Source organism: Pongo abelii, chromosome 19 (genome assembly GCF_028885655.2).
Source record: "Pongo abelii isolate AG06213 chromosome 19, NHGRI_mPonAbe1-v2.0_pri, whole genome shotgun sequence".
NCBI classification, from domain to species: Eukaryota; Metazoa; Chordata; class Mammalia; order Primates; family Hominidae; genus Pongo; species Pongo abelii.
In genome coordinates, this window is record NC_072004.2 from 17,571,977 (window position 1) to 17,588,972 (window position 16,996).

The 16,996-nt window shown below is 55.8% G+C and overlaps 1 protein-coding gene across 5 annotated transcripts in view; it reads right to left on the reverse strand.

Annotated features, from left to right (window-relative positions):
- LOC129051213 (ubiquitin carboxyl-terminal hydrolase 6-like) overlaps positions 1–16,996 on the reverse strand; it is a 62,567-nt gene that overhangs the window by 42,234 nt on the left and 3,337 nt on the right. For 3 of the 5 annotated variants that reach the window (XR_010138076.1, XR_010138077.1, XM_063718406.1), the window contains exons 4-21: positions 16,755–16,851; positions 15,627–16,338; positions 13,448–13,637; positions 12,056–12,179; positions 9,596–10,861; positions 9,246–9,318; positions 9,001–9,083; positions 7,252–7,291; positions 6,698–6,778; positions 6,138–6,245; positions 5,701–5,810; positions 4,406–4,454; positions 3,760–3,880; positions 2,975–3,069; positions 2,523–2,588; positions 1,960–2,059; positions 1,437–1,589; positions 37–458 (exon numbers count right to left, since the gene is read on the reverse strand). Coding sequence is in view for 3 of the 5 variants with exons in the window: in XM_063718406.1 (XP_063574476.1) it covers positions 37–458; positions 1,437–1,589; positions 1,960–2,059; positions 2,523–2,588; positions 2,975–3,069; positions 3,760–3,880; positions 4,406–4,454; positions 5,701–5,810; positions 6,138–6,245; positions 6,698–6,778; positions 7,252–7,291; positions 9,001–9,083; positions 9,246–9,317 (1,500 nt within the window). In the remaining 2 variants the exon portion in view is untranslated. The remainder of the gene's footprint in view (positions 1–36; positions 459–1,436; positions 1,590–1,959; positions 2,060–2,522; positions 2,589–2,974; positions 3,070–3,759; positions 3,881–4,405; positions 4,455–5,700; positions 5,811–6,137; positions 6,246–6,697; positions 6,779–7,251; positions 7,292–9,000; positions 9,084–9,245; positions 9,319–9,595; positions 10,862–12,055; positions 12,180–13,447; positions 13,638–15,626; positions 16,339–16,754; positions 16,852–16,996) is intronic. The other 2 variants (XM_063718407.1, XM_054536250.2) reach the window with 1 other exon arrangement.

Here is a 16,996-nt window from a genome sequence, read left to right on the forward strand (position 1 = left end):
CACATTGTGGCTCAGCGCAGTGAAAGCCAATCTCACCCCCTCCGCAGAGTGCTCAGCCTGCCAGCAGGTGGCCAGCTGGTCCTCCTGGGATATGGCAGGGACCCAGCAGCTCTGTTCGAAATCATAATGAGGGAACCAAGGGCCCCCTACATCCAGGTCTGTCGGGAGGCGGGGCATCGAGTTCCACTCCAGGAATCTCCAGGAACCCTGAGGTCCTCCCTGAGCCAGGGCCAGGCTGGGCACACCCTGAGTGCCCACAGGGTAGGTGTCTTCCCAGACAGCGTCACCAGGACAGGATGTGGAAGAACGAGGTGCCCATGGCGGAGAAGCTGGCCAAATGGGCCGCTGGAACCGTGCTGGTGGGCCTGGATGGGCCTGCCTGTCCCCCTTGCAGATGGTCTTCCTGCCACGTGAAGCTGGCACAGGACTGGGTGCTGAGGACCCTTGCTCGGGCTTGGCTGAAAGGAAAACAGATGTGGTCAGTGTCTCCAGTGAGCCCTTTCCAGGCTGGGCCCCACCTGCCTGCGTCTCTGGAGTCTTTGGGGTCTCTGTGTGGCCCCCGTGGTCTGACACTGAGGACACGCCTGTAGTCTGCTGATCCCAGAGGGAGGGGTGTGTGCTGCCTGGCATGGGGAAGCCGTTGGGGCATGGCGGGTGGCTCCTGGGACTGCCCCCAGGGTTCAGACTGGCTGGGGGCGTCCTGCCACACACCTTCGTCCCAGGGCTGTTGGGCTTGGGATATGGCCCCCAGTCAGAACTCAGGTGGGAGGGGCCTTGGATGTCACCCAGCCCTTTACCACCTCACATGGGGACCTGTCTCCGCAGTGGGTGATTGGGCCCGGACGTGGGTCACCCTCTGCCTCCCTGGGCTGCCCAGTCCATGCCAGGACTGACCCTTCCCACATCTGGCTGAACTCTTGGCTCTGGCTCTGGCTCTGGGCCCGGGGTCCCACCTGTGCCCTCTCCCTGAATGCGCTGTGGGTCAGGGACACCCAATTCCCTTGTCTCCCTTGCTCAAGTCTTGTTGTCCTGGCAACCCTGGAGGAGCGTGCAGGAGTGAGGGGCCTCTGCTGCTCTCTGAGGCTGTGGGTGATTGCAGGGAGGGGCAGGGTCTCCCACAAATGGGTCTGGCTCCTCTAGTAACTTTGAGGGCCCTGTGAGGGGGAGAGCAAGACACCATGGAAAGTGGGAGGGGGCTTGTTGGAGGGTCTTGCCCACATCCCCCTCCTGCATGCACAACACGTCCAGTACACACGCACTGAGCGCCTGCCCTGAGGGCCGGTGGGCCTCTTGTACTTTCTTAGAGTCCAGGAGGAAGAGGAGGAAGAAAAGGTGAAGAGGAAGGCCCAGGTAGTAGGGTTGCTGGTCCGGGGCACTCGCCCACTACTGACTGCCCAAGAGGGTGACATGGGAGGGGACATGGCACTGGAGCCCACCTGGGGGTGGCAGGTCCCCTTGCATCCTTGTTAGTTTCTTCGTAGAGGCCCTAAGACGCTTGAGCACAGTGTCATCGTCTATGGCCCACGTATCAAAGAACTGGTTCCGAAAACGTGCCCACCGGCCAGACCTGGATGTCTTCATGAGGCGCTCTAGGGACAGGGTGGATATCAGGCCAAGAGAGTTACCTGGGAATGGTCACAGCTCATACCCTGTGGCCACTTCAGTCTCCCACTGGGCGGTGCCAGATCCTTTTGTGGCCACCCCAGGCGTCCACATGTACACAGGAGACTGTGGCTGGGGGGTGATCTGGGCAGGGAAGTGTTCACCACACTCCCGACTTTCATCTGGGTCATGTGGGGGATGGGCTCGGCGTCACAGTGCCCTGCCCAGCCCACCTGGCCAGACCTCCCTCTGGGCCAGAACAGAGGATCATGAGGACAGGGTGAGGAAGCTGCCCTCGGGCCAGTCGGGGTCTGACCACAGGGCTCCCCAGGCCCCACTGGGCACACGTAGACTTACTCTTCTGAACCTTAAAGGCAATGCTTGTTATCGGCATCAACACCTGTCCTCCTTCCAGCAAATACACGTCCCACAGGCGCAGGGTGAGCCCGAGAGAGATCTGTGGGGACAGCAGGTGTGAGAGAACCTGGCCCTTCCAGGCTGGGGCTGGTGGCTCGAGCTGCGCACATTGGGGCTTCAGTCTCCAGAGTCAGTGACCTTCCCCATGAGGGCCGCCTGAGCCATCCAGAATGCTGGGTCAGACAAGGTCTTGCAGCTCCTCATAGGGGGCACTCATTTGAGTGGGAATGTGGCTCCTGGACAGAGGGGCTTGCCCAGGGCTTGAGGCTTCCCTGAGCCCTCTCAAGTTGGGTCCTGGCCCAGTCAGCCCATGAAGCTGGGCCTGAGCCCCAGCCATTGCCCTGGGATGACCCCTCTTGGGCAGAGGGTTTTGCTTGTGTGACTTTCAGGGACCCGCCTGAAACTCCTGTGGGCTGGGAGTGAGCCAGACTCCCGGGATGGGGAAGCAGGGCACTGCAGGGCAAGGAGGGTCCCTGAGCCAAGATCTCCCTATGCCTCCTTACCCCTTGAATCAACATCCGGAGAAGGCAGCCTAACGAGGAACACTGCCCGCATAGACCTTCCTTGTCCTGATGGGAGGAACAGAGGTGCTCAGGGCCCCCTGGGCTGCCCTGAAAACCTCCATCTTCCAGGGCCTCTGAAGACCCTTCCCCTAGTGCAGAACACTGGGCGGTGTCCAGAGCTCCCCACAACACTGTCCCCTTCCCACACTCCCGGTGGACACACTGCCCTTTGCCCTGCTCTGCAGGAGCTGGGCCCCCATCCCTGTGCCTCTGTCTCCTCCAGGGCAGGAAAGGAAACCAACTCCCAGCCCATGGAGAACCCAACGTCCCAGGTCAGGCCCTGGCTGAGACTCCGCCAGTCACCAGTCCCACGAGGGGCTCCAGTCCCCCTGCTCCTACAGCCCCACGGGAGGCAGGGCCTCTGAGAAGAGCCGAGGGGACCATAAACTCACCTGATGCCACATGGTCTTGGGTTGTGACTTGGGTACCACATGCTCCTGTTGTTCTTGGAGCCCCTGGACTGTCCCACCATTTGGGCTGTGGAATCCTGAGAAGCCCCCAGCCCATCATGAAATCAGAGCCTTCCCCCAAGATGTGGAGCCATCAGCTGCAAGAGCTGGGCAGCTGCAGAGGCCCCCAAACCCGAAGGCCTCCCACCCTCCCATCTGGTGACCCCACCATGTGGCCTTTGCCCTGGGGAGGTGGGACAGGAACATCCCCTGGAGCCTGGCTGGAGGTTCCCCTGGAGGCCTCCCGGGCTAGGGCGCAAAAAGGGCAAGCCTGACTTTGAGGCCACAACAGAGCGGCCAGAATAGGGTGGGGGCTGGGCTTCCTGGTCATCTCCTGGAAGTGGGGTCGTGCCAGGGGACACGGGATGGGGAGATGCTGCCACCTGGGCTTGGTCAGCCCATTCGTGGGCACCAAGGGCAGCAGGAGCCCAGGCAGCTGGAGGGCAGGAGGACTCTCAGGGAGGGGAGAGTCAGCTGCACAGAATCAGAGCCGGAGGGCGTGGCTCCAGGACACAGAGGGTGGCCACGGGGAGGATGAGATGCCCTCTGCTGATGGGGATGAAAGGCATCTGTGGACTCCTGTGGGACCCTCAGCAGAGATGTCCTAAAGGCTCCCAACAAGCTGGCGACACAAGGATGGTGCCTTGGCTGAAAGCCGAGATCATCTGGCCACGGTGGCCGTCCCCAGGTCTGGCTGCATGAGGCCCCAGGGGCAGCTGTTCACCTACCTGGCAGGGAGTGCCTCTCACTGGCCAGCAGCTGCACCAGTGCCCAGAATGCATCCTCCTCAGGCAGGTAAAGGAGGAACAAGGCGGCGATGTGGCTCAGGTCCCTGCAGTAGCCCACTTCCTGCAAGAGCCAGAGTCACCATGGAAGGACATCACCTGGGAGGGCTGAGGTCACCTGGGAGGACTCATGTCATTGGAAAGGGCAGAGGTGACTGGGGAGGCTTCCTATGAAGAAGAGGCTTCCTCAGGATGCAAATTCATTTCATGACAAGAGCCAAGTCCATCAGGCACTTCAGCACCTTGTCCAAAATGTCTCCTGAGAGCACTGTCCTGCGTGTGACACTGCCAAACTCCCGGGCTTTGGGGCAGCCCCAGGAGGAGGGCGTCATTTCTTGTTCTGAGAAGTGGTGGTCAGGCCCAGGTGACACCAGGAGTCCAGGCCCCAACTCCTTTGTGTCTCAGCTTGACCCCTTGAGACCACTGCCTTGCTTGGAGGTTTATGCCAGCAGTGAGCTGGACTCCTGCCTCCTATATCCTGGTGGGTCACAAATACTAACTTTAAAAGAAGCAACGACACCCCCACCAGACACCCACTCCTGTGAAGATGGAAATATGGCCCGGGAACCTCACTGCCGGGAATACTCACCAGGTTATACTCCGAATATGCCAGGAGGATGTAGAATAGTTCCCGCTGCCTAGGAAACAGAGAAAGGGGGCTATGGTTTGGTTTGTGCAGATGCTGTTAGTTTCACTTTGTCTACAAATCCTAACAACAAATCCCATTTCAGGTTCAGATGATTCACAAGATAAGCAGTGAGCTCTTCAGGGCCTGAGACTGTTGAAGAAATGTTTCAGTAAAATCCACATCTGTGACATGCAAATAGCCCAGTTCTACAGTGAGTTCACCGATCCTTTTCATGCTGAATGATTTTTTTTTCCAGTTTGCACACACACCAGTTCAGTCTTTGGGTGTACAGTTCCTCCATGGTTCCAAACCAATGTGCAGTCTCCTGGCCACTGCTCCAGCCCCTCCTGGAGAGACTCCTTCATCTTCCAAATCTCCAGGGTTTCCCCTATGCACCCAGCCTCTCCCCGATCCGTTAGCCCCTGGCCACCCAGACTGCTTCTCAGTCCCTATGGTTTGGCCTTTTCAAGAATGGCCTAGGAATGGGAATCCTACTGTGGTAGCTTATTGGGTCTGGCTTCTTTCCCTTAGCAAAATGCATCTAGGATCCACCCACGTTTGTGCAGCCATCACTGGTTTGTTCCCTTTTCTCACCAGGTCTTCCCGTTTGAACGGAGGAACAGCCTGTCTCTCCCCATTCCCGTGTTGAAGGCCATCCCCGAAGGCTCCGTGTGTGAGTGACAATGAATCAAGGAGTGAACGTGGCATGCAGGTTTCATGTGGATGTCAGTTTTCAAATCAGTGGGTTCAATATCTGTGACACCTTGGGGATGCGTGGTTCAAGTCCATTGAGCTTTGTGAGCCACTGCCCAACTGGCTGCCAACGTGGCTGTGCCATGTCATGTTCCCAGCAGACCTGGATGAGAGTTTCCAGGACCCCTAATTCTCCCAGCATTTGGTGCTGTCAGTGTTGCCTGGGGAGGCTCATGGGCCCTCCATCCTGCCACCCTCCCGTGGGTCCTACCATGCGTCCCCATGGGTCAGGGAGAGCACCTTTCACCATTGTGCGTGATTTTCTTTGCTGTTTTCTGTCTCCTCAGGATCCTCCTGGGTTCTGGCCCCACATGTTCCAGCCTGGCCCAGGGCTTGGAACCAGGGAGGTGCTCGGTTCATGGTGCCGGCTGCTCCCTGGGCCAGGAGAGCTCTTGGCAGCTCTGTCATCCCTGCTGGGTGACCCTGGCTTCTGCTGCGGGGAAGTCTCCATCCCTCTTGTTCACCCCATCTCCACTGGGACCCTGCGGCTCCCGTAGGCTTACTTGGCTCCATATCGATCCTTGAAGAAGACATGGTTCCGGAGAGTCCTGCTCACGTCCAGGTTGATCTGGTGGATGTGTTCAGATGACCTCTTGCCCTTCTCCTTCATGATCTGCAGGGCCAAGAGTAGGAAGCAGCCTCAGAACAGATGGAAGCCTCCCTGCCCCAAATGGCAGTCAGCCCACAGTCAGCACTTCGGGAAGGAAGGAAAGAAGGAAGGTTTCCTTCTGCAGAAAGCTGCTTTTTGGCTTGTTACTGAAGCCAGGGAGGGTCACCAGAGCTGAGTTTGTCTCTGGTGACTATGCCACTGTCCATGCCCAGGATGTGCATCTGACCATCCCCCCCCACCCCCAACAGGGTGGGCTTGACGTTCCCTCCAGCTGGAGACCTGGGCCCCTGACACGGCCTGTCCTGTTTGTTGTGCTCTGGCTGACAGTACCTTATATTTTCTGGGGTTTTTCGACTTGATTTCCTGAATGTTCAGGAGGACTGACCACACTGGGCCCCTGATGTTCGTGGGAACACCCTTATAGATGTGATCTATGAGCTGTGGGCAGAAAACAATCTGGTGTCACAGGCCACGGGGTGACCCCAGCAAGGACCAGAGCCTGGGGATTCTGGAAATTGTTGGTTTTGGCCCCATGATTCCTCAGTAGAGGTGAGATCAAGCTGGGGCAGGGTCTGCCTTCCCAGGACTGAAAGAGTGGATGGACACTCAGAGTCGAAACTCTGATCTGCACCTTTTTCTTCCTTCAGGTCACTAGGGCATCCCTAGCCTTGAACTCCAGGTGGTCCCAGCCCTAGATTCAGATTCCTTCCCAGCAAGGTGACGCTTGCACGAATAGGCAGGCAATCTGGCGACCAGGCCTGCAGTCCTCTGGGCGAGGACAGTGTGCCACCCCCGCTCTGAGAGGCTGACGGTGCCAGGCCAAAGCCATGGGTGCCTGACCCGTGTCTCTGCAGAGAGTACTTCCAGGGGCCTCTCCCTCCACACATTACCTTTTTGCTGTTTTTATATGTCTCCCATTCACCCAGCATCTCCAGCCACTTGTTCTTTCTTTTTCTCTCCTGCCGAATTTGCTGCCAAATGAGACATGTTGGAGTTAGCGGAGCTGCCAGGCTTCCCAGAGCCACCCATGGATGCTGGGTCTTGGGCTCTGGATCCCTGGTGGGACCCAGCTGGAAGGAGCCAGGGAAGGGCAGACCCTAAGGGCTGAGAGCCTTTGAGCAAATGAGCACCAGTGGGCTGGCTTTGGGACCCCAGGATGTGCCATCCTCAGGCCACAGATACACCAGTCTTAGGTCCCAGCTTCTAGGTGGGCTCCTGATACAAGCAGGCAGCCACCTCCAAGCCAGGACTGTGGTTCTCACTTTGGAATTTTAACAAACTGCCAAAGTTACGGCAACTTGGGGTCAGGTCTCTGCTGCCCCTCCCAATGACAGCGTGTTGCCCTCACCCGCCACCACCCAGGCCAGCTGCTTCCTCTGCCTCACTGACCACCCGCCCAGTCCCTACGTCCCTGGACCAGCCCCTCCATGCATCAGGCTCTTACCTTCGCCTCCCGGGCAGTCACAGGAGGGAGCTCCATCTCACTGTAAGGCAACCCAGGCAGAGCTGAGGACCTGCACAAGGCCTGGAGCCGCCCAAGCCTGGGAGCCGACCCCCAGAAAGGACTGGCTCTGTCCCTATCCAGCTCAGGACTCAGCCCGGGAGAAGGCACAGGGAAGGGAGGACAAGGGCCTTCCTGTGGGGCTGACTCCCAGGAGGGGCAGGACCTGGGAGAAGAAGGAGTACAGGGACAGCCTGGCTGGGGTTACTGGGACCCTGGCATGGGGGGTGGTCAGGCTGCACAATGGGGCTGCCCGTCCTGGACTCGAGGTGGTGCTTTCTGCTGGAGCTGAGAAATGTTAGCCCTGAGATGGGATGGGGGCCACCTAGGGTGGGTGACCGGGCCCTGACAGGAGTCCCTCAGGGAGTGACCACATCACCCCACCTGGGTCAAGGGAGCCTGCCCTGAGACCTGCCCAGTGTACTCTGGGTGCACCAGGGACCCATCCCACTTGACAGCCCCAAGGCTCTTGCAGGTTCTGACCTCCCAGCATCCACCTGCCTCTCCCTGCATCTGAGCCACACACCCTGCATTTCAGAAGTGGCACGGCTCATCAGCTCCCTCCCACCCTACCTCCCCCTGGATGCTCTCTCTCTCCATCCTATGATGCCCAAAGGATGGGCTCCTGGCTGGGCTTCTCTTACCTGGCCCTAGATCCCTTCCCGGCACCAGACCCAGGGTCTTTAGTCACAAGCCCTGCTGCCTCCCTGGCCTCACCGTGACATGCCCAGAATGGGGCCCTGCCCATCTTCTCCCCCATTCCCCTAGGGCCACAACCCCCACTGTCCCCATGCCTTTCCCCCTTCCCCATGGGGACAGTGAGGGCTGTAGATCTAAGGACATGGGGGAGAACAGGGGCAGGTGGGCCCTCAGAGACCTGCTGGACAACAGCCCCAAGGCTGGCCAAGCATCCACCTGCCTCTCCCTATACCTGAGCCACACACCCTGCGTTTCAGAAGTGGCACGCCTCATAAGCTCCCTCCCACCTTATCTTGCCCGGCATCTGCTCTCTCTCCATCCTATGATCCCTGAGGGATGGGCTCCAGGCTGGGCTCCTCTTACCTGGCCCCAGATCCCTTCCCAGCACCAGACCCAGGGTCTTTAACCACAAGCCCTGCTGCCTCCCTAGTCTCACCGTGAGATGCCCAGAGCGGGGCCCTTCCCGTCTTCTCCCCCATTCTCTTCGGGCCAAAGCCCCCACTGTCCCCACACCTTTCCCCCTTCCCCATGGGGACAGGGAGGGCTGTAGTTCTAGGGAAATGGGGGAGGACAGAGGCAGGTGGGCTCTGAGAGACCTGCTGGACAACAGCCCTGAGGCTGGGCCAGGTGTCTCCTCACCCTGTGGCCACAACCCTTGGATCTCACTGGGGTTGTCTCCTGGTACACAGGACCAGAAGCTCAGGCTGCCCCGCTCCTCTTGTGCTAACTTGCCGACAGAACTGCTGAGAGCCCAGGGGCCTGGCCTAGCCCAGTCTCCATTCCCACCCTCTCCCTACATGGGCCTTGCACCTCTGGCCCAACCGCAACCTCAGGCTGGACCTCCAGGGGAGCCAGGGAGGAGTTCTGACCCTGGAAAAGAGGTTGGCCAGACCTGGCGAGACATGTCCTGCATCAGAAAGGCTTTTCTAAAAGCAAACCCATCCCTGAGCTGAGACAGCTGCTTTAGGGGTGAGGGGAGCACAGAGGACTCACTGCAGAATCCCAAAGCGATCAATGCTGCTGTAGATTTCAACAGGCTCAGGCCCCTTGTCCTCTGGCAGCCCAGCTCGGTGTCCCTGTAACCCAGAGGGAGCCTTGGTGAGGGGTCCAAGGTAAAGGGTGCAAGGGCCTGGGGGTATTGGCCACCCATCCCTGCCCTGTGCTCCTAGGGAACCCAGGACCCTTTGACTAGGGTGCACTGGAAGAGACCTCCCTCCAAGGAGCAGACCCAACTGTACCTTCTGATACTTCATAATTATGTCCTCCCGCTCCTGTGCCTGCAAACTATCTGCCTCCTCTATCATGTCCATCCTGTGAGACAAAATTGTCTAAAGGTTACACTGTACCCGACAGCTTCAGAGAACTCCTGAACCGCTCCCGCCGGGCTCCCAGATGCTGGCTGGTTGTATAACCTTCATTCCACCACTGCACTCCGGTAAAAAGGGGCCAAACCCCGTGGCCCACACCTCCATGGGTCTCTGCAGTCTGAAGCCCCAAGCAGGGTTGGGCATCTTCCCAAGGACTCAAGAAGAGTGGGACCTGGACAGAGAATCCCATTGTCCCCTTATGCCAGGAAATGCACACACACCTGCCCCGGCAGGGTGAATGGTGTCCACTTGCCAAGGGTGAAAAGCCTGTGATGGGCTATTCCAGGGATGTGGATGCGAACTGCGGTCAGGCACCAGAGGTCTCTGTACGATCGGCCTCCTTGGATGCTCAGGGCCACAGAGATGCCCAGTTTCCTACGGGGAACAAGATCTCTCCTGACTGCTCCGTTCTACCGTGCTCATCACTTGGGCTACCGTGGCCCTTCAGTCTAACCAGTGAAGCTGCTTTAGGAATAATGCCATTTGAGCAGGAGTGTGTTTGGTTTTGGGGATGAAAATGATCTACTGTCTCCAAAGCAGCCACTGTGCTCATGGAAACCATGTCTCTCAGGGAGGGACTGTGGACTCCACCATTCTGAGCTGTCCCTACAGGAGGGGGCTTCATTTTCCTGGGTCACTGATGAAGAACAGTGGGTCCTCGCTCCTGGAGAACATCTAGATGGACCATCCTTCCTGAGAATACTCGGGGCAAAAGGAAAGCGAGGCCAGACAGAATAAGAAATACTTGGGGAGAACCCCAGTGCCTGGACCCCTTTGAACACAAGAGAAGATAGTCTCCCCTCAGCCAGCCCTCCAGGGCTCCTTCACTTTCCACAACTCCCCAAGGGCAGAAGGCTCCCCATGCCACTCCCAGACAAGGGACTGTGTGGGTCCAGTGGGTCCCACAGTGACCATCAGGACCCAGCTTAGGCCCCAGGTGTGTTCTGAGGACCCTTCCCTCCTCCCCACCCACAGTGGATCCATCCCAGTGTCTCTTCCACGGCCAGGCTCTGCCCCATCGGGATCGGAAATCTGGGCAGATTTGGGATCTAGAGCAGGGAGGTCTCAGGGTTAAGGCCTGAAGTCTAGCACGGCACACAGCAGGGCTGAGAGCAAAACCCAGGGTCGTGTCTGGATTCTCGGGCCGGTTACCGCCTCTCTGACCCCAGATGTCTCACCTGTCGAATGGGTACATTCGGGAACAGCACCCACTCTACGAAGCCACCGTGAGGACGAAAGAGAAAATCGTCTACACAGGCAGTGTAGAACGGGCGCCCGGTGACTGCTCAGGGATGACCCTCCTCTGTAGCTGCCCAGAGGCCAACACCGCCCATACCATAGCCACTGTCCCCAAGTCAGCCTGGAGGGAAGAGAGCAGGTGACACTCACCTGATTCTGATGAATCAGTTGGCCTGGGTTATGCCTCTCAGGGAGAAAACCTTTGAGTCCACAAGCTGCTCACCAACACCACTGTGTGTTAGTAACTGCTGTAGAACACAGACACAGGCTGGAGAGCGGATAGGTGCTAAGCACCAGTGACATTCTGATGTCATGGCACGCATCACAATGGGGCCTTGCCCGGGTCAGCAGGGCCCAGAGTCAGGTCCTCCGCCGCCTGAGGCGTCAACATGCCTGCCTGCATTGTGTTTGTGCACATGCGTGCACACGTGTATGTGGGTAAACATGTCTGTGCACATGTGTGTTACTTCTCTGGCCAGGCCTGGCTCCCCCACTCATGTGTGCACCCAGTTCCTCATCACTGTCATCCCCGGAGCCCAGGACCAGCATCAGACCTCCCTGAACTCAGCCCTCCCTAGCCAGGGTGGTCCTGGGATACACATAGGGGTGGAGGGAAGTGACTGTTTCTGTTGAATCTCAGAATACAAAAGCTAATACTATTAACTAATGGTTATTTAGTATCTCTAATGGTCTTTTTTAGTGTCTCTAATGGTATCACTTCTTCATTTCTGGTATTTTAACTGGGTATTTCTCTCCATGACCCTTGGATATTTTAGCTAGAGGATCCTGTGGGGAAAGTGCCGGGCACACAGTAGGGGCTCACTCCTCTAGACATGTTATCTAACACGTGGCTCAGCTGTCCTTCCACCCACGGCCTAAGGGATGCCAAATTCCAGGGTCCAGAAAGAGCTTGGGATAAAATGAACATCCAAGGGGAGGGCTTTGACTTGGGCTTAGTCTGCCTGTGCCATCCAAACGGAGTCTCAAGTCCTGAGACAGGGCGTCCAGATGCCCCAGTGCAGGGCCCTCCTGATCAACACCTGCTCCCCTGTACTCATTAGCAACCTCACCCACCCTACTCTCAAAGGATACTTGGCACTTGTATCTAGGAGCTCTGTATCTGTGGATTCAGCCAACAGCAGATGGAAAATATTCAGAAAATAAATTGGATGGTTGTGTCTCTACTGAACATGTGCAGACTTTGTTCTTGTCATCATTCCCTAAACAATACAGTATCACAACCATTTATATAGCATCTGCATTGTATTACACATCATGAATAACCTAGAGATGGTCTAATGTATATGGGAGGATGTGCATAGCTTATATGTAAATACTAGGCCATGTTATGTCAGAGACTTGAGTATCCATGGATTTTGGCATCCCTGGGGACCCTAGAACAAATCCTCCATGGATACCAAGGGATGACTGTATAAACTCACTCAGGAAGGCTTCTCACTGGAGGAAGGGCGCAGTTCAGGACTCACAGGGACATCTCCCTGGACTACTGTCCATTCATCCATTGTCTCCCCCAACTCCACATCTTGGACTGTCCCAATGACAGGCCTAGCAAGAAGAGACAAGAAACAAGACAAGTTCACGCTGTCCAGTTTTGAGGTCTTGAAAGAAGTTGCACCAGTATGAGAAGAGTGGATCAGTTTTCTCCAGGATCCAGAAAGCATATCAGGCAGCCTTGGGGTAAGGAAAGGAGCCCAGCCTCTCCAGCAGCCACATGGGCCAGCAGTAGGATGGGGCTGGGGCTGGCCATGTGGATCACTTGGGCCTCATGAGGTGAAAGGAAATACCAGGGGGCAGAGGAGGAGCATGGGGGCAGCTGGTTGCCTAAGGAGAAGGCACCTCAGGGAAGGAGACTATATTCGTTTGTTTTCACACTGCTATAAAGAAATACGTGAGACTGGGTAATTTATAAAGGAAACAGGCTTAACTGACTTGCAGTTCAGGAAACTTGCAATCATGGCAGAAGGTGAAGGGGAAGCAGGCACCTTCTTCACAAGATGGCAGGAGGGAGTGAGTGGAGAACCAGTAAGTGCCACACTTTGAAACCATCAGCTCTCCTGAGAACTACCTCACTATCCGGGGAGCAGCACGGGGGAAACTGTCCCCAAATCCAATCCCCTCCCACCAGGTTCCTCCCTTGACACAGGAGAATTACAATTCCAGATGAGATTTGGGTGGGGACACAGAGCCAAACCTGTGAGCATATCAGTCTATCTTGCAGCTCCCCTGGGACTGAAGCTGAGTACAGATCTGCTGGCCTTGCCCTATAGCACACGAGGTCTCTGCCAGTGTGCCCCCATCTGCTGCTTCCTAGGGATGGTGGTGACTTCCTCAAGAGGAGGGTGGATTTGCTCTCCTGCTGCCCCTGCAGGGCCTTGTGGAGCCCCGGCCAAGTTCTCCCAGGGTAAGGGCAGGAAACAGGGCTCCTTGCCCTTCTTGCTACTTGAGTGACAACACTGGGGTCATCCCTAGGCCCCGTCACTGCCCCTGCTTCTAAACTGAGAACATTTTGGCAAATCTTCCTGGCAGAGGCTGGGGACTCATCCCTGCTATCTGTTCTAGCTTGGTAAAGCCGGGTTAAGACATCTGGGCAAGCAGACAGTAGAGTGGACCCCAGGAAGGGTGGGTGGAGGGTGATGGCCTTTGGGCTTCCCTGGACCAGGGTGGGAAGGGGGAAGTTTACCAGGAAATAGAGCTCTCAGGACTATGTTTAGGAGGAGGTTGTAATGCTGGTTGGGGAATGTCCATTCATCCATCCATTCATCCATTGTCTCCCCCCACCCCCCAATCTTGTACTGTCCCAATGACAGACCTACCAAGAAGAGACAAGAAACAAGACAAGTTCACGTTGTCCAGTTTTGAGGTCTTGGAAGAAGCTGCACCAGTATGAGAATAGTGGGTCAGTTTTCTTCAGGATCCAGAAAGCATATCAGGCAGCCTCGGGGTGAGGAAAGGAGCCCAGCTTCTCCAGCAGCCACACAGGCCTGCAGTAGGATGGGGCTGAGGCTGGTTTGGGGTGGAGGATAAGTGACAGCCAAGGTTTGTCAGCATGCAGAGGAGTGGCTGACTCATGGACTAGGGGCTGCAGAGCCCAGTGGTTGCCCTTAGTTCTTGGACCTTGGGAGACTTCTGGAGCCTGGATCTGGACAGTCTAGGGGTGGAGGTGGTGAGGGGCAGGGCTGGGGCAGGAGGAGAGGCCTTGCATGACAGGGTGCAGGGCAGGAAGCCAGCCAGGGACTGCTTTGGAGTGGCTGCTCCCATCCCCATTCCCACCCCCAAACCTACCCCTCCCCCCACCCTGGTGCGGGGTCGGTCGTGGGCAGGTGTCCTCTGCTTTGGCCTCAGCAGATCCCAAGATGGAAGCTGGCAGCCATGTGGGCATGTCACTTGTGCCAGCTTTGTCCTGCAGTTTCTGCTTCCTGGAGCGTGGGGCGCCCACCCAGGAGAGCACGGGCACACCCCACACCTCTCATTTTGAGGGTGCTGGGAGGTGGGGGACCTAGGTCCTGCAGCCCTGTGCTTGTCCCGTGAAAATTAGCCTAGGAGTCCCGTGTCCGCCCATCCACGTGGAGCCCCGGGAGCCTGAACAGTAGTATGCAGCGAGATGAGGAGGGAGAGAGAACTGGAAAAGGAGAAAGAGAGATGAGGAGAAGGGAATGAGAGAGAGGACGAGAGACTGGGAGAGAGACAGAGGAGACTGAGAGGATAAGGAGGGCGAGAGATGGAGAGAGAGACACAAAACGCAAAGAGACAGAGAGAGACGTGCATGAGTAGGAGGTTGAGTTACTCTGGATCCCAGTTCCCAGTGAAAACTGTAGGTCGCCATCACCTAACCACACGTGCAATAAAGTCTTCTGCCTGCTGCTCAGAGCCCTGAGAACCCCTTCTCGTGGAGCAGAAAACCTTTGACTACTGCCCTTCCTCACTGCATTTTTGTTTTCTCTTCCGGTGAACCATGATGTCTTGTCTATTGCCTTCCTGGGCTCAAGGATCCATCAAAAACTGACGCCGCTTTTGGGGAGGATCTGCAGTGCCTTCCACTCACTAGGCTCCCCAGGAAACTTGTATACTTGGCTTGGGCCCTAAGCAGCTGGGTACATGTTGGGGCTCTGCTTCTCTCTTTCAGTAAGAAGGAGAACTAAGAAAGAGACTGAAGCATGGTCTGCGGAGAAGGCACTTGTGCAAACACCAGGAGAATGAGGGGCCTGAGTTGTCTTCATTTCTCCTAAAAGCACGCATTCCCGGCTGGGCGCGGTGACTCACGCCTGTAATCCCGGCACTTTAGAAGGCTGAGGTGGGCGGATCACCTGAGATCAGGAGTTCGAGACCAGCCTGACCAACATGGAGAAACCCCATCTCTACTAAAAATACAAAATTACCCAGGCATGGTGGCACATGCCTGTAATCCCAGCTATTTGGGAGACTGAGGCAGGAGAATTCCTTGAACCCAGGAGGCAGAAGTTGCAGAGAGCCGAGATTGCACCATTGCACTCCAGCCTGGGCAACAAGAGTGAAACTCCAACTCAAAAAAAAAAAAAACCACATGCATTCCCTCCCAGGCCACTCTAGTGAGGGCATGAAGCACAGCATGTGTGTGTGTGTGTGCGCGTGTTTGTGTGTTGCAGGGGTTACAGTGGACAGGATGTGGGAGGGCAGCTGCAGCTCCAAGCTGCAAGTCTTTCTGACAGAATGCTTAAGATTCCTTGGACCACAGCAAGAGTGTTTTCATTTGCACCCAGTTTTATTAGCATTTAAACCTGTATTTTTTGTAGCATGTAAACCTTAAGCTGCTTAACTATTCCTTGAAGCATTTACACCGGTGGTTCCCAACCTTTTTGCTACCTGAGACCAGTTTTCTTGAAGACAACTCTTCCACGGACCCAGGAGAAGGGGAAGGGATGATGCGGAGATGATTCAAGCCCATTACATTTATTGTGTGCTTTATTTCTATTATTAGTTAACTGTAATATATAATGAAATAATTACACAACTCACCATAATGTAGAATCAGTTGAATCAGTGGGAGCCCTGAACTTGTTTTCCTGCAACTACATGGTTCCATCCGGGGGTGATGGGAGACAGTCACAGATCATCAGGCATTAGGTTCTCATAAGGAGCACGCAATCCAGGTCCCTGGCATGCGTAGTTCACAGTAGGGTTCGTGCTTCTATGAGAATCTAATGGCACCGCTCATCTCACAGGAGGCAGAGCTCATGCGGTAATGCGAGGGATGGGAAGTGGCTGTTTCTACAGATGAAGCTTTGCTCACTGGCTGGCTGCTCACCTCCTGCTGTGTAGCCTGGTTCCTAACAGTTGGGGATCCCTCATTTACCCAGCAAGATAAATACATTGTTATGTCAATTGAAATTATTCACCTTGAACCACCCAAAATTACCCTGTGTACCTACACCCACCCAAGGGTCCCGTAGCACACTTTAGGAGCTGCAGACAGTGAGCCTGGAGCTCCATGGAGCATTCCATCCCTTCACCATCTGTGGGCTAACAGGCTGCGTTCGTTTCCTAGGGCTGTTTTACAGTACCACAGACTGCGCACCTTCAACAACAGAATGTTACCGTCTCACAGTACTGGAGGCCATGAGTCCAAGATCAAGGTGTCAGCAGGGTGGGTCCCTTCTGAGGCTGTGCAGGAAGGCTCTGTTCCAGGCCTGTCTCCTGATGCGTGGATGGACGTCTTCTCCCTGTGACTCTTCATTAAGGGTGATTCTGGTGAGGGCTCAGAAGAGGAGACTTGGACAGAATGTTGGTAGATAAATGTGCCAGTGGAAACCAGAGGGTAGACGGGACTCCATCCATACCCGGGGCTTTCTGGGGACAGACCTGTCTAAGCAGCTGCCATTCCCAACCGAATTCTGTTTCTGAAAAGCCAGGTAACAGCTGGGGCTGGGCCCGCTGGGATTTGTTTAGTGACCGGATTATGTGGGAGGCCTGGAGTGGGTGGTTGGGTGGGGGGTTTATACCCTGAGCACACCCACAGTCTCCTTTGAACAAGAGTATATTTGGTGGGATAGTCTGAGGAACATCAAGCCACACTAAACTACCACACTGCAGCTACAATACATTAAGTATCTGTTTGGGAGATACTGGGTTTTGTTGTGAGTCTACCTTGTCTTTATCCTTGGATGCTTCTATAGCTGATCGTAACATTTTCAAGAGCAGGAGACCAGAAAACTCCTCCTGGAAACTTGGGTCTGGTGTTTCCCTGTTCCACCCAAAGCAGGCAACACATGTTAAAAGGTAAATACACTTAAATATATACATATAGAAATATATTCACTTAGCATAAGCATAAAAGTTTAGGAAAACAGTTTAACAAATCTGCTTAGGTTATATCAAGAAACTTACAG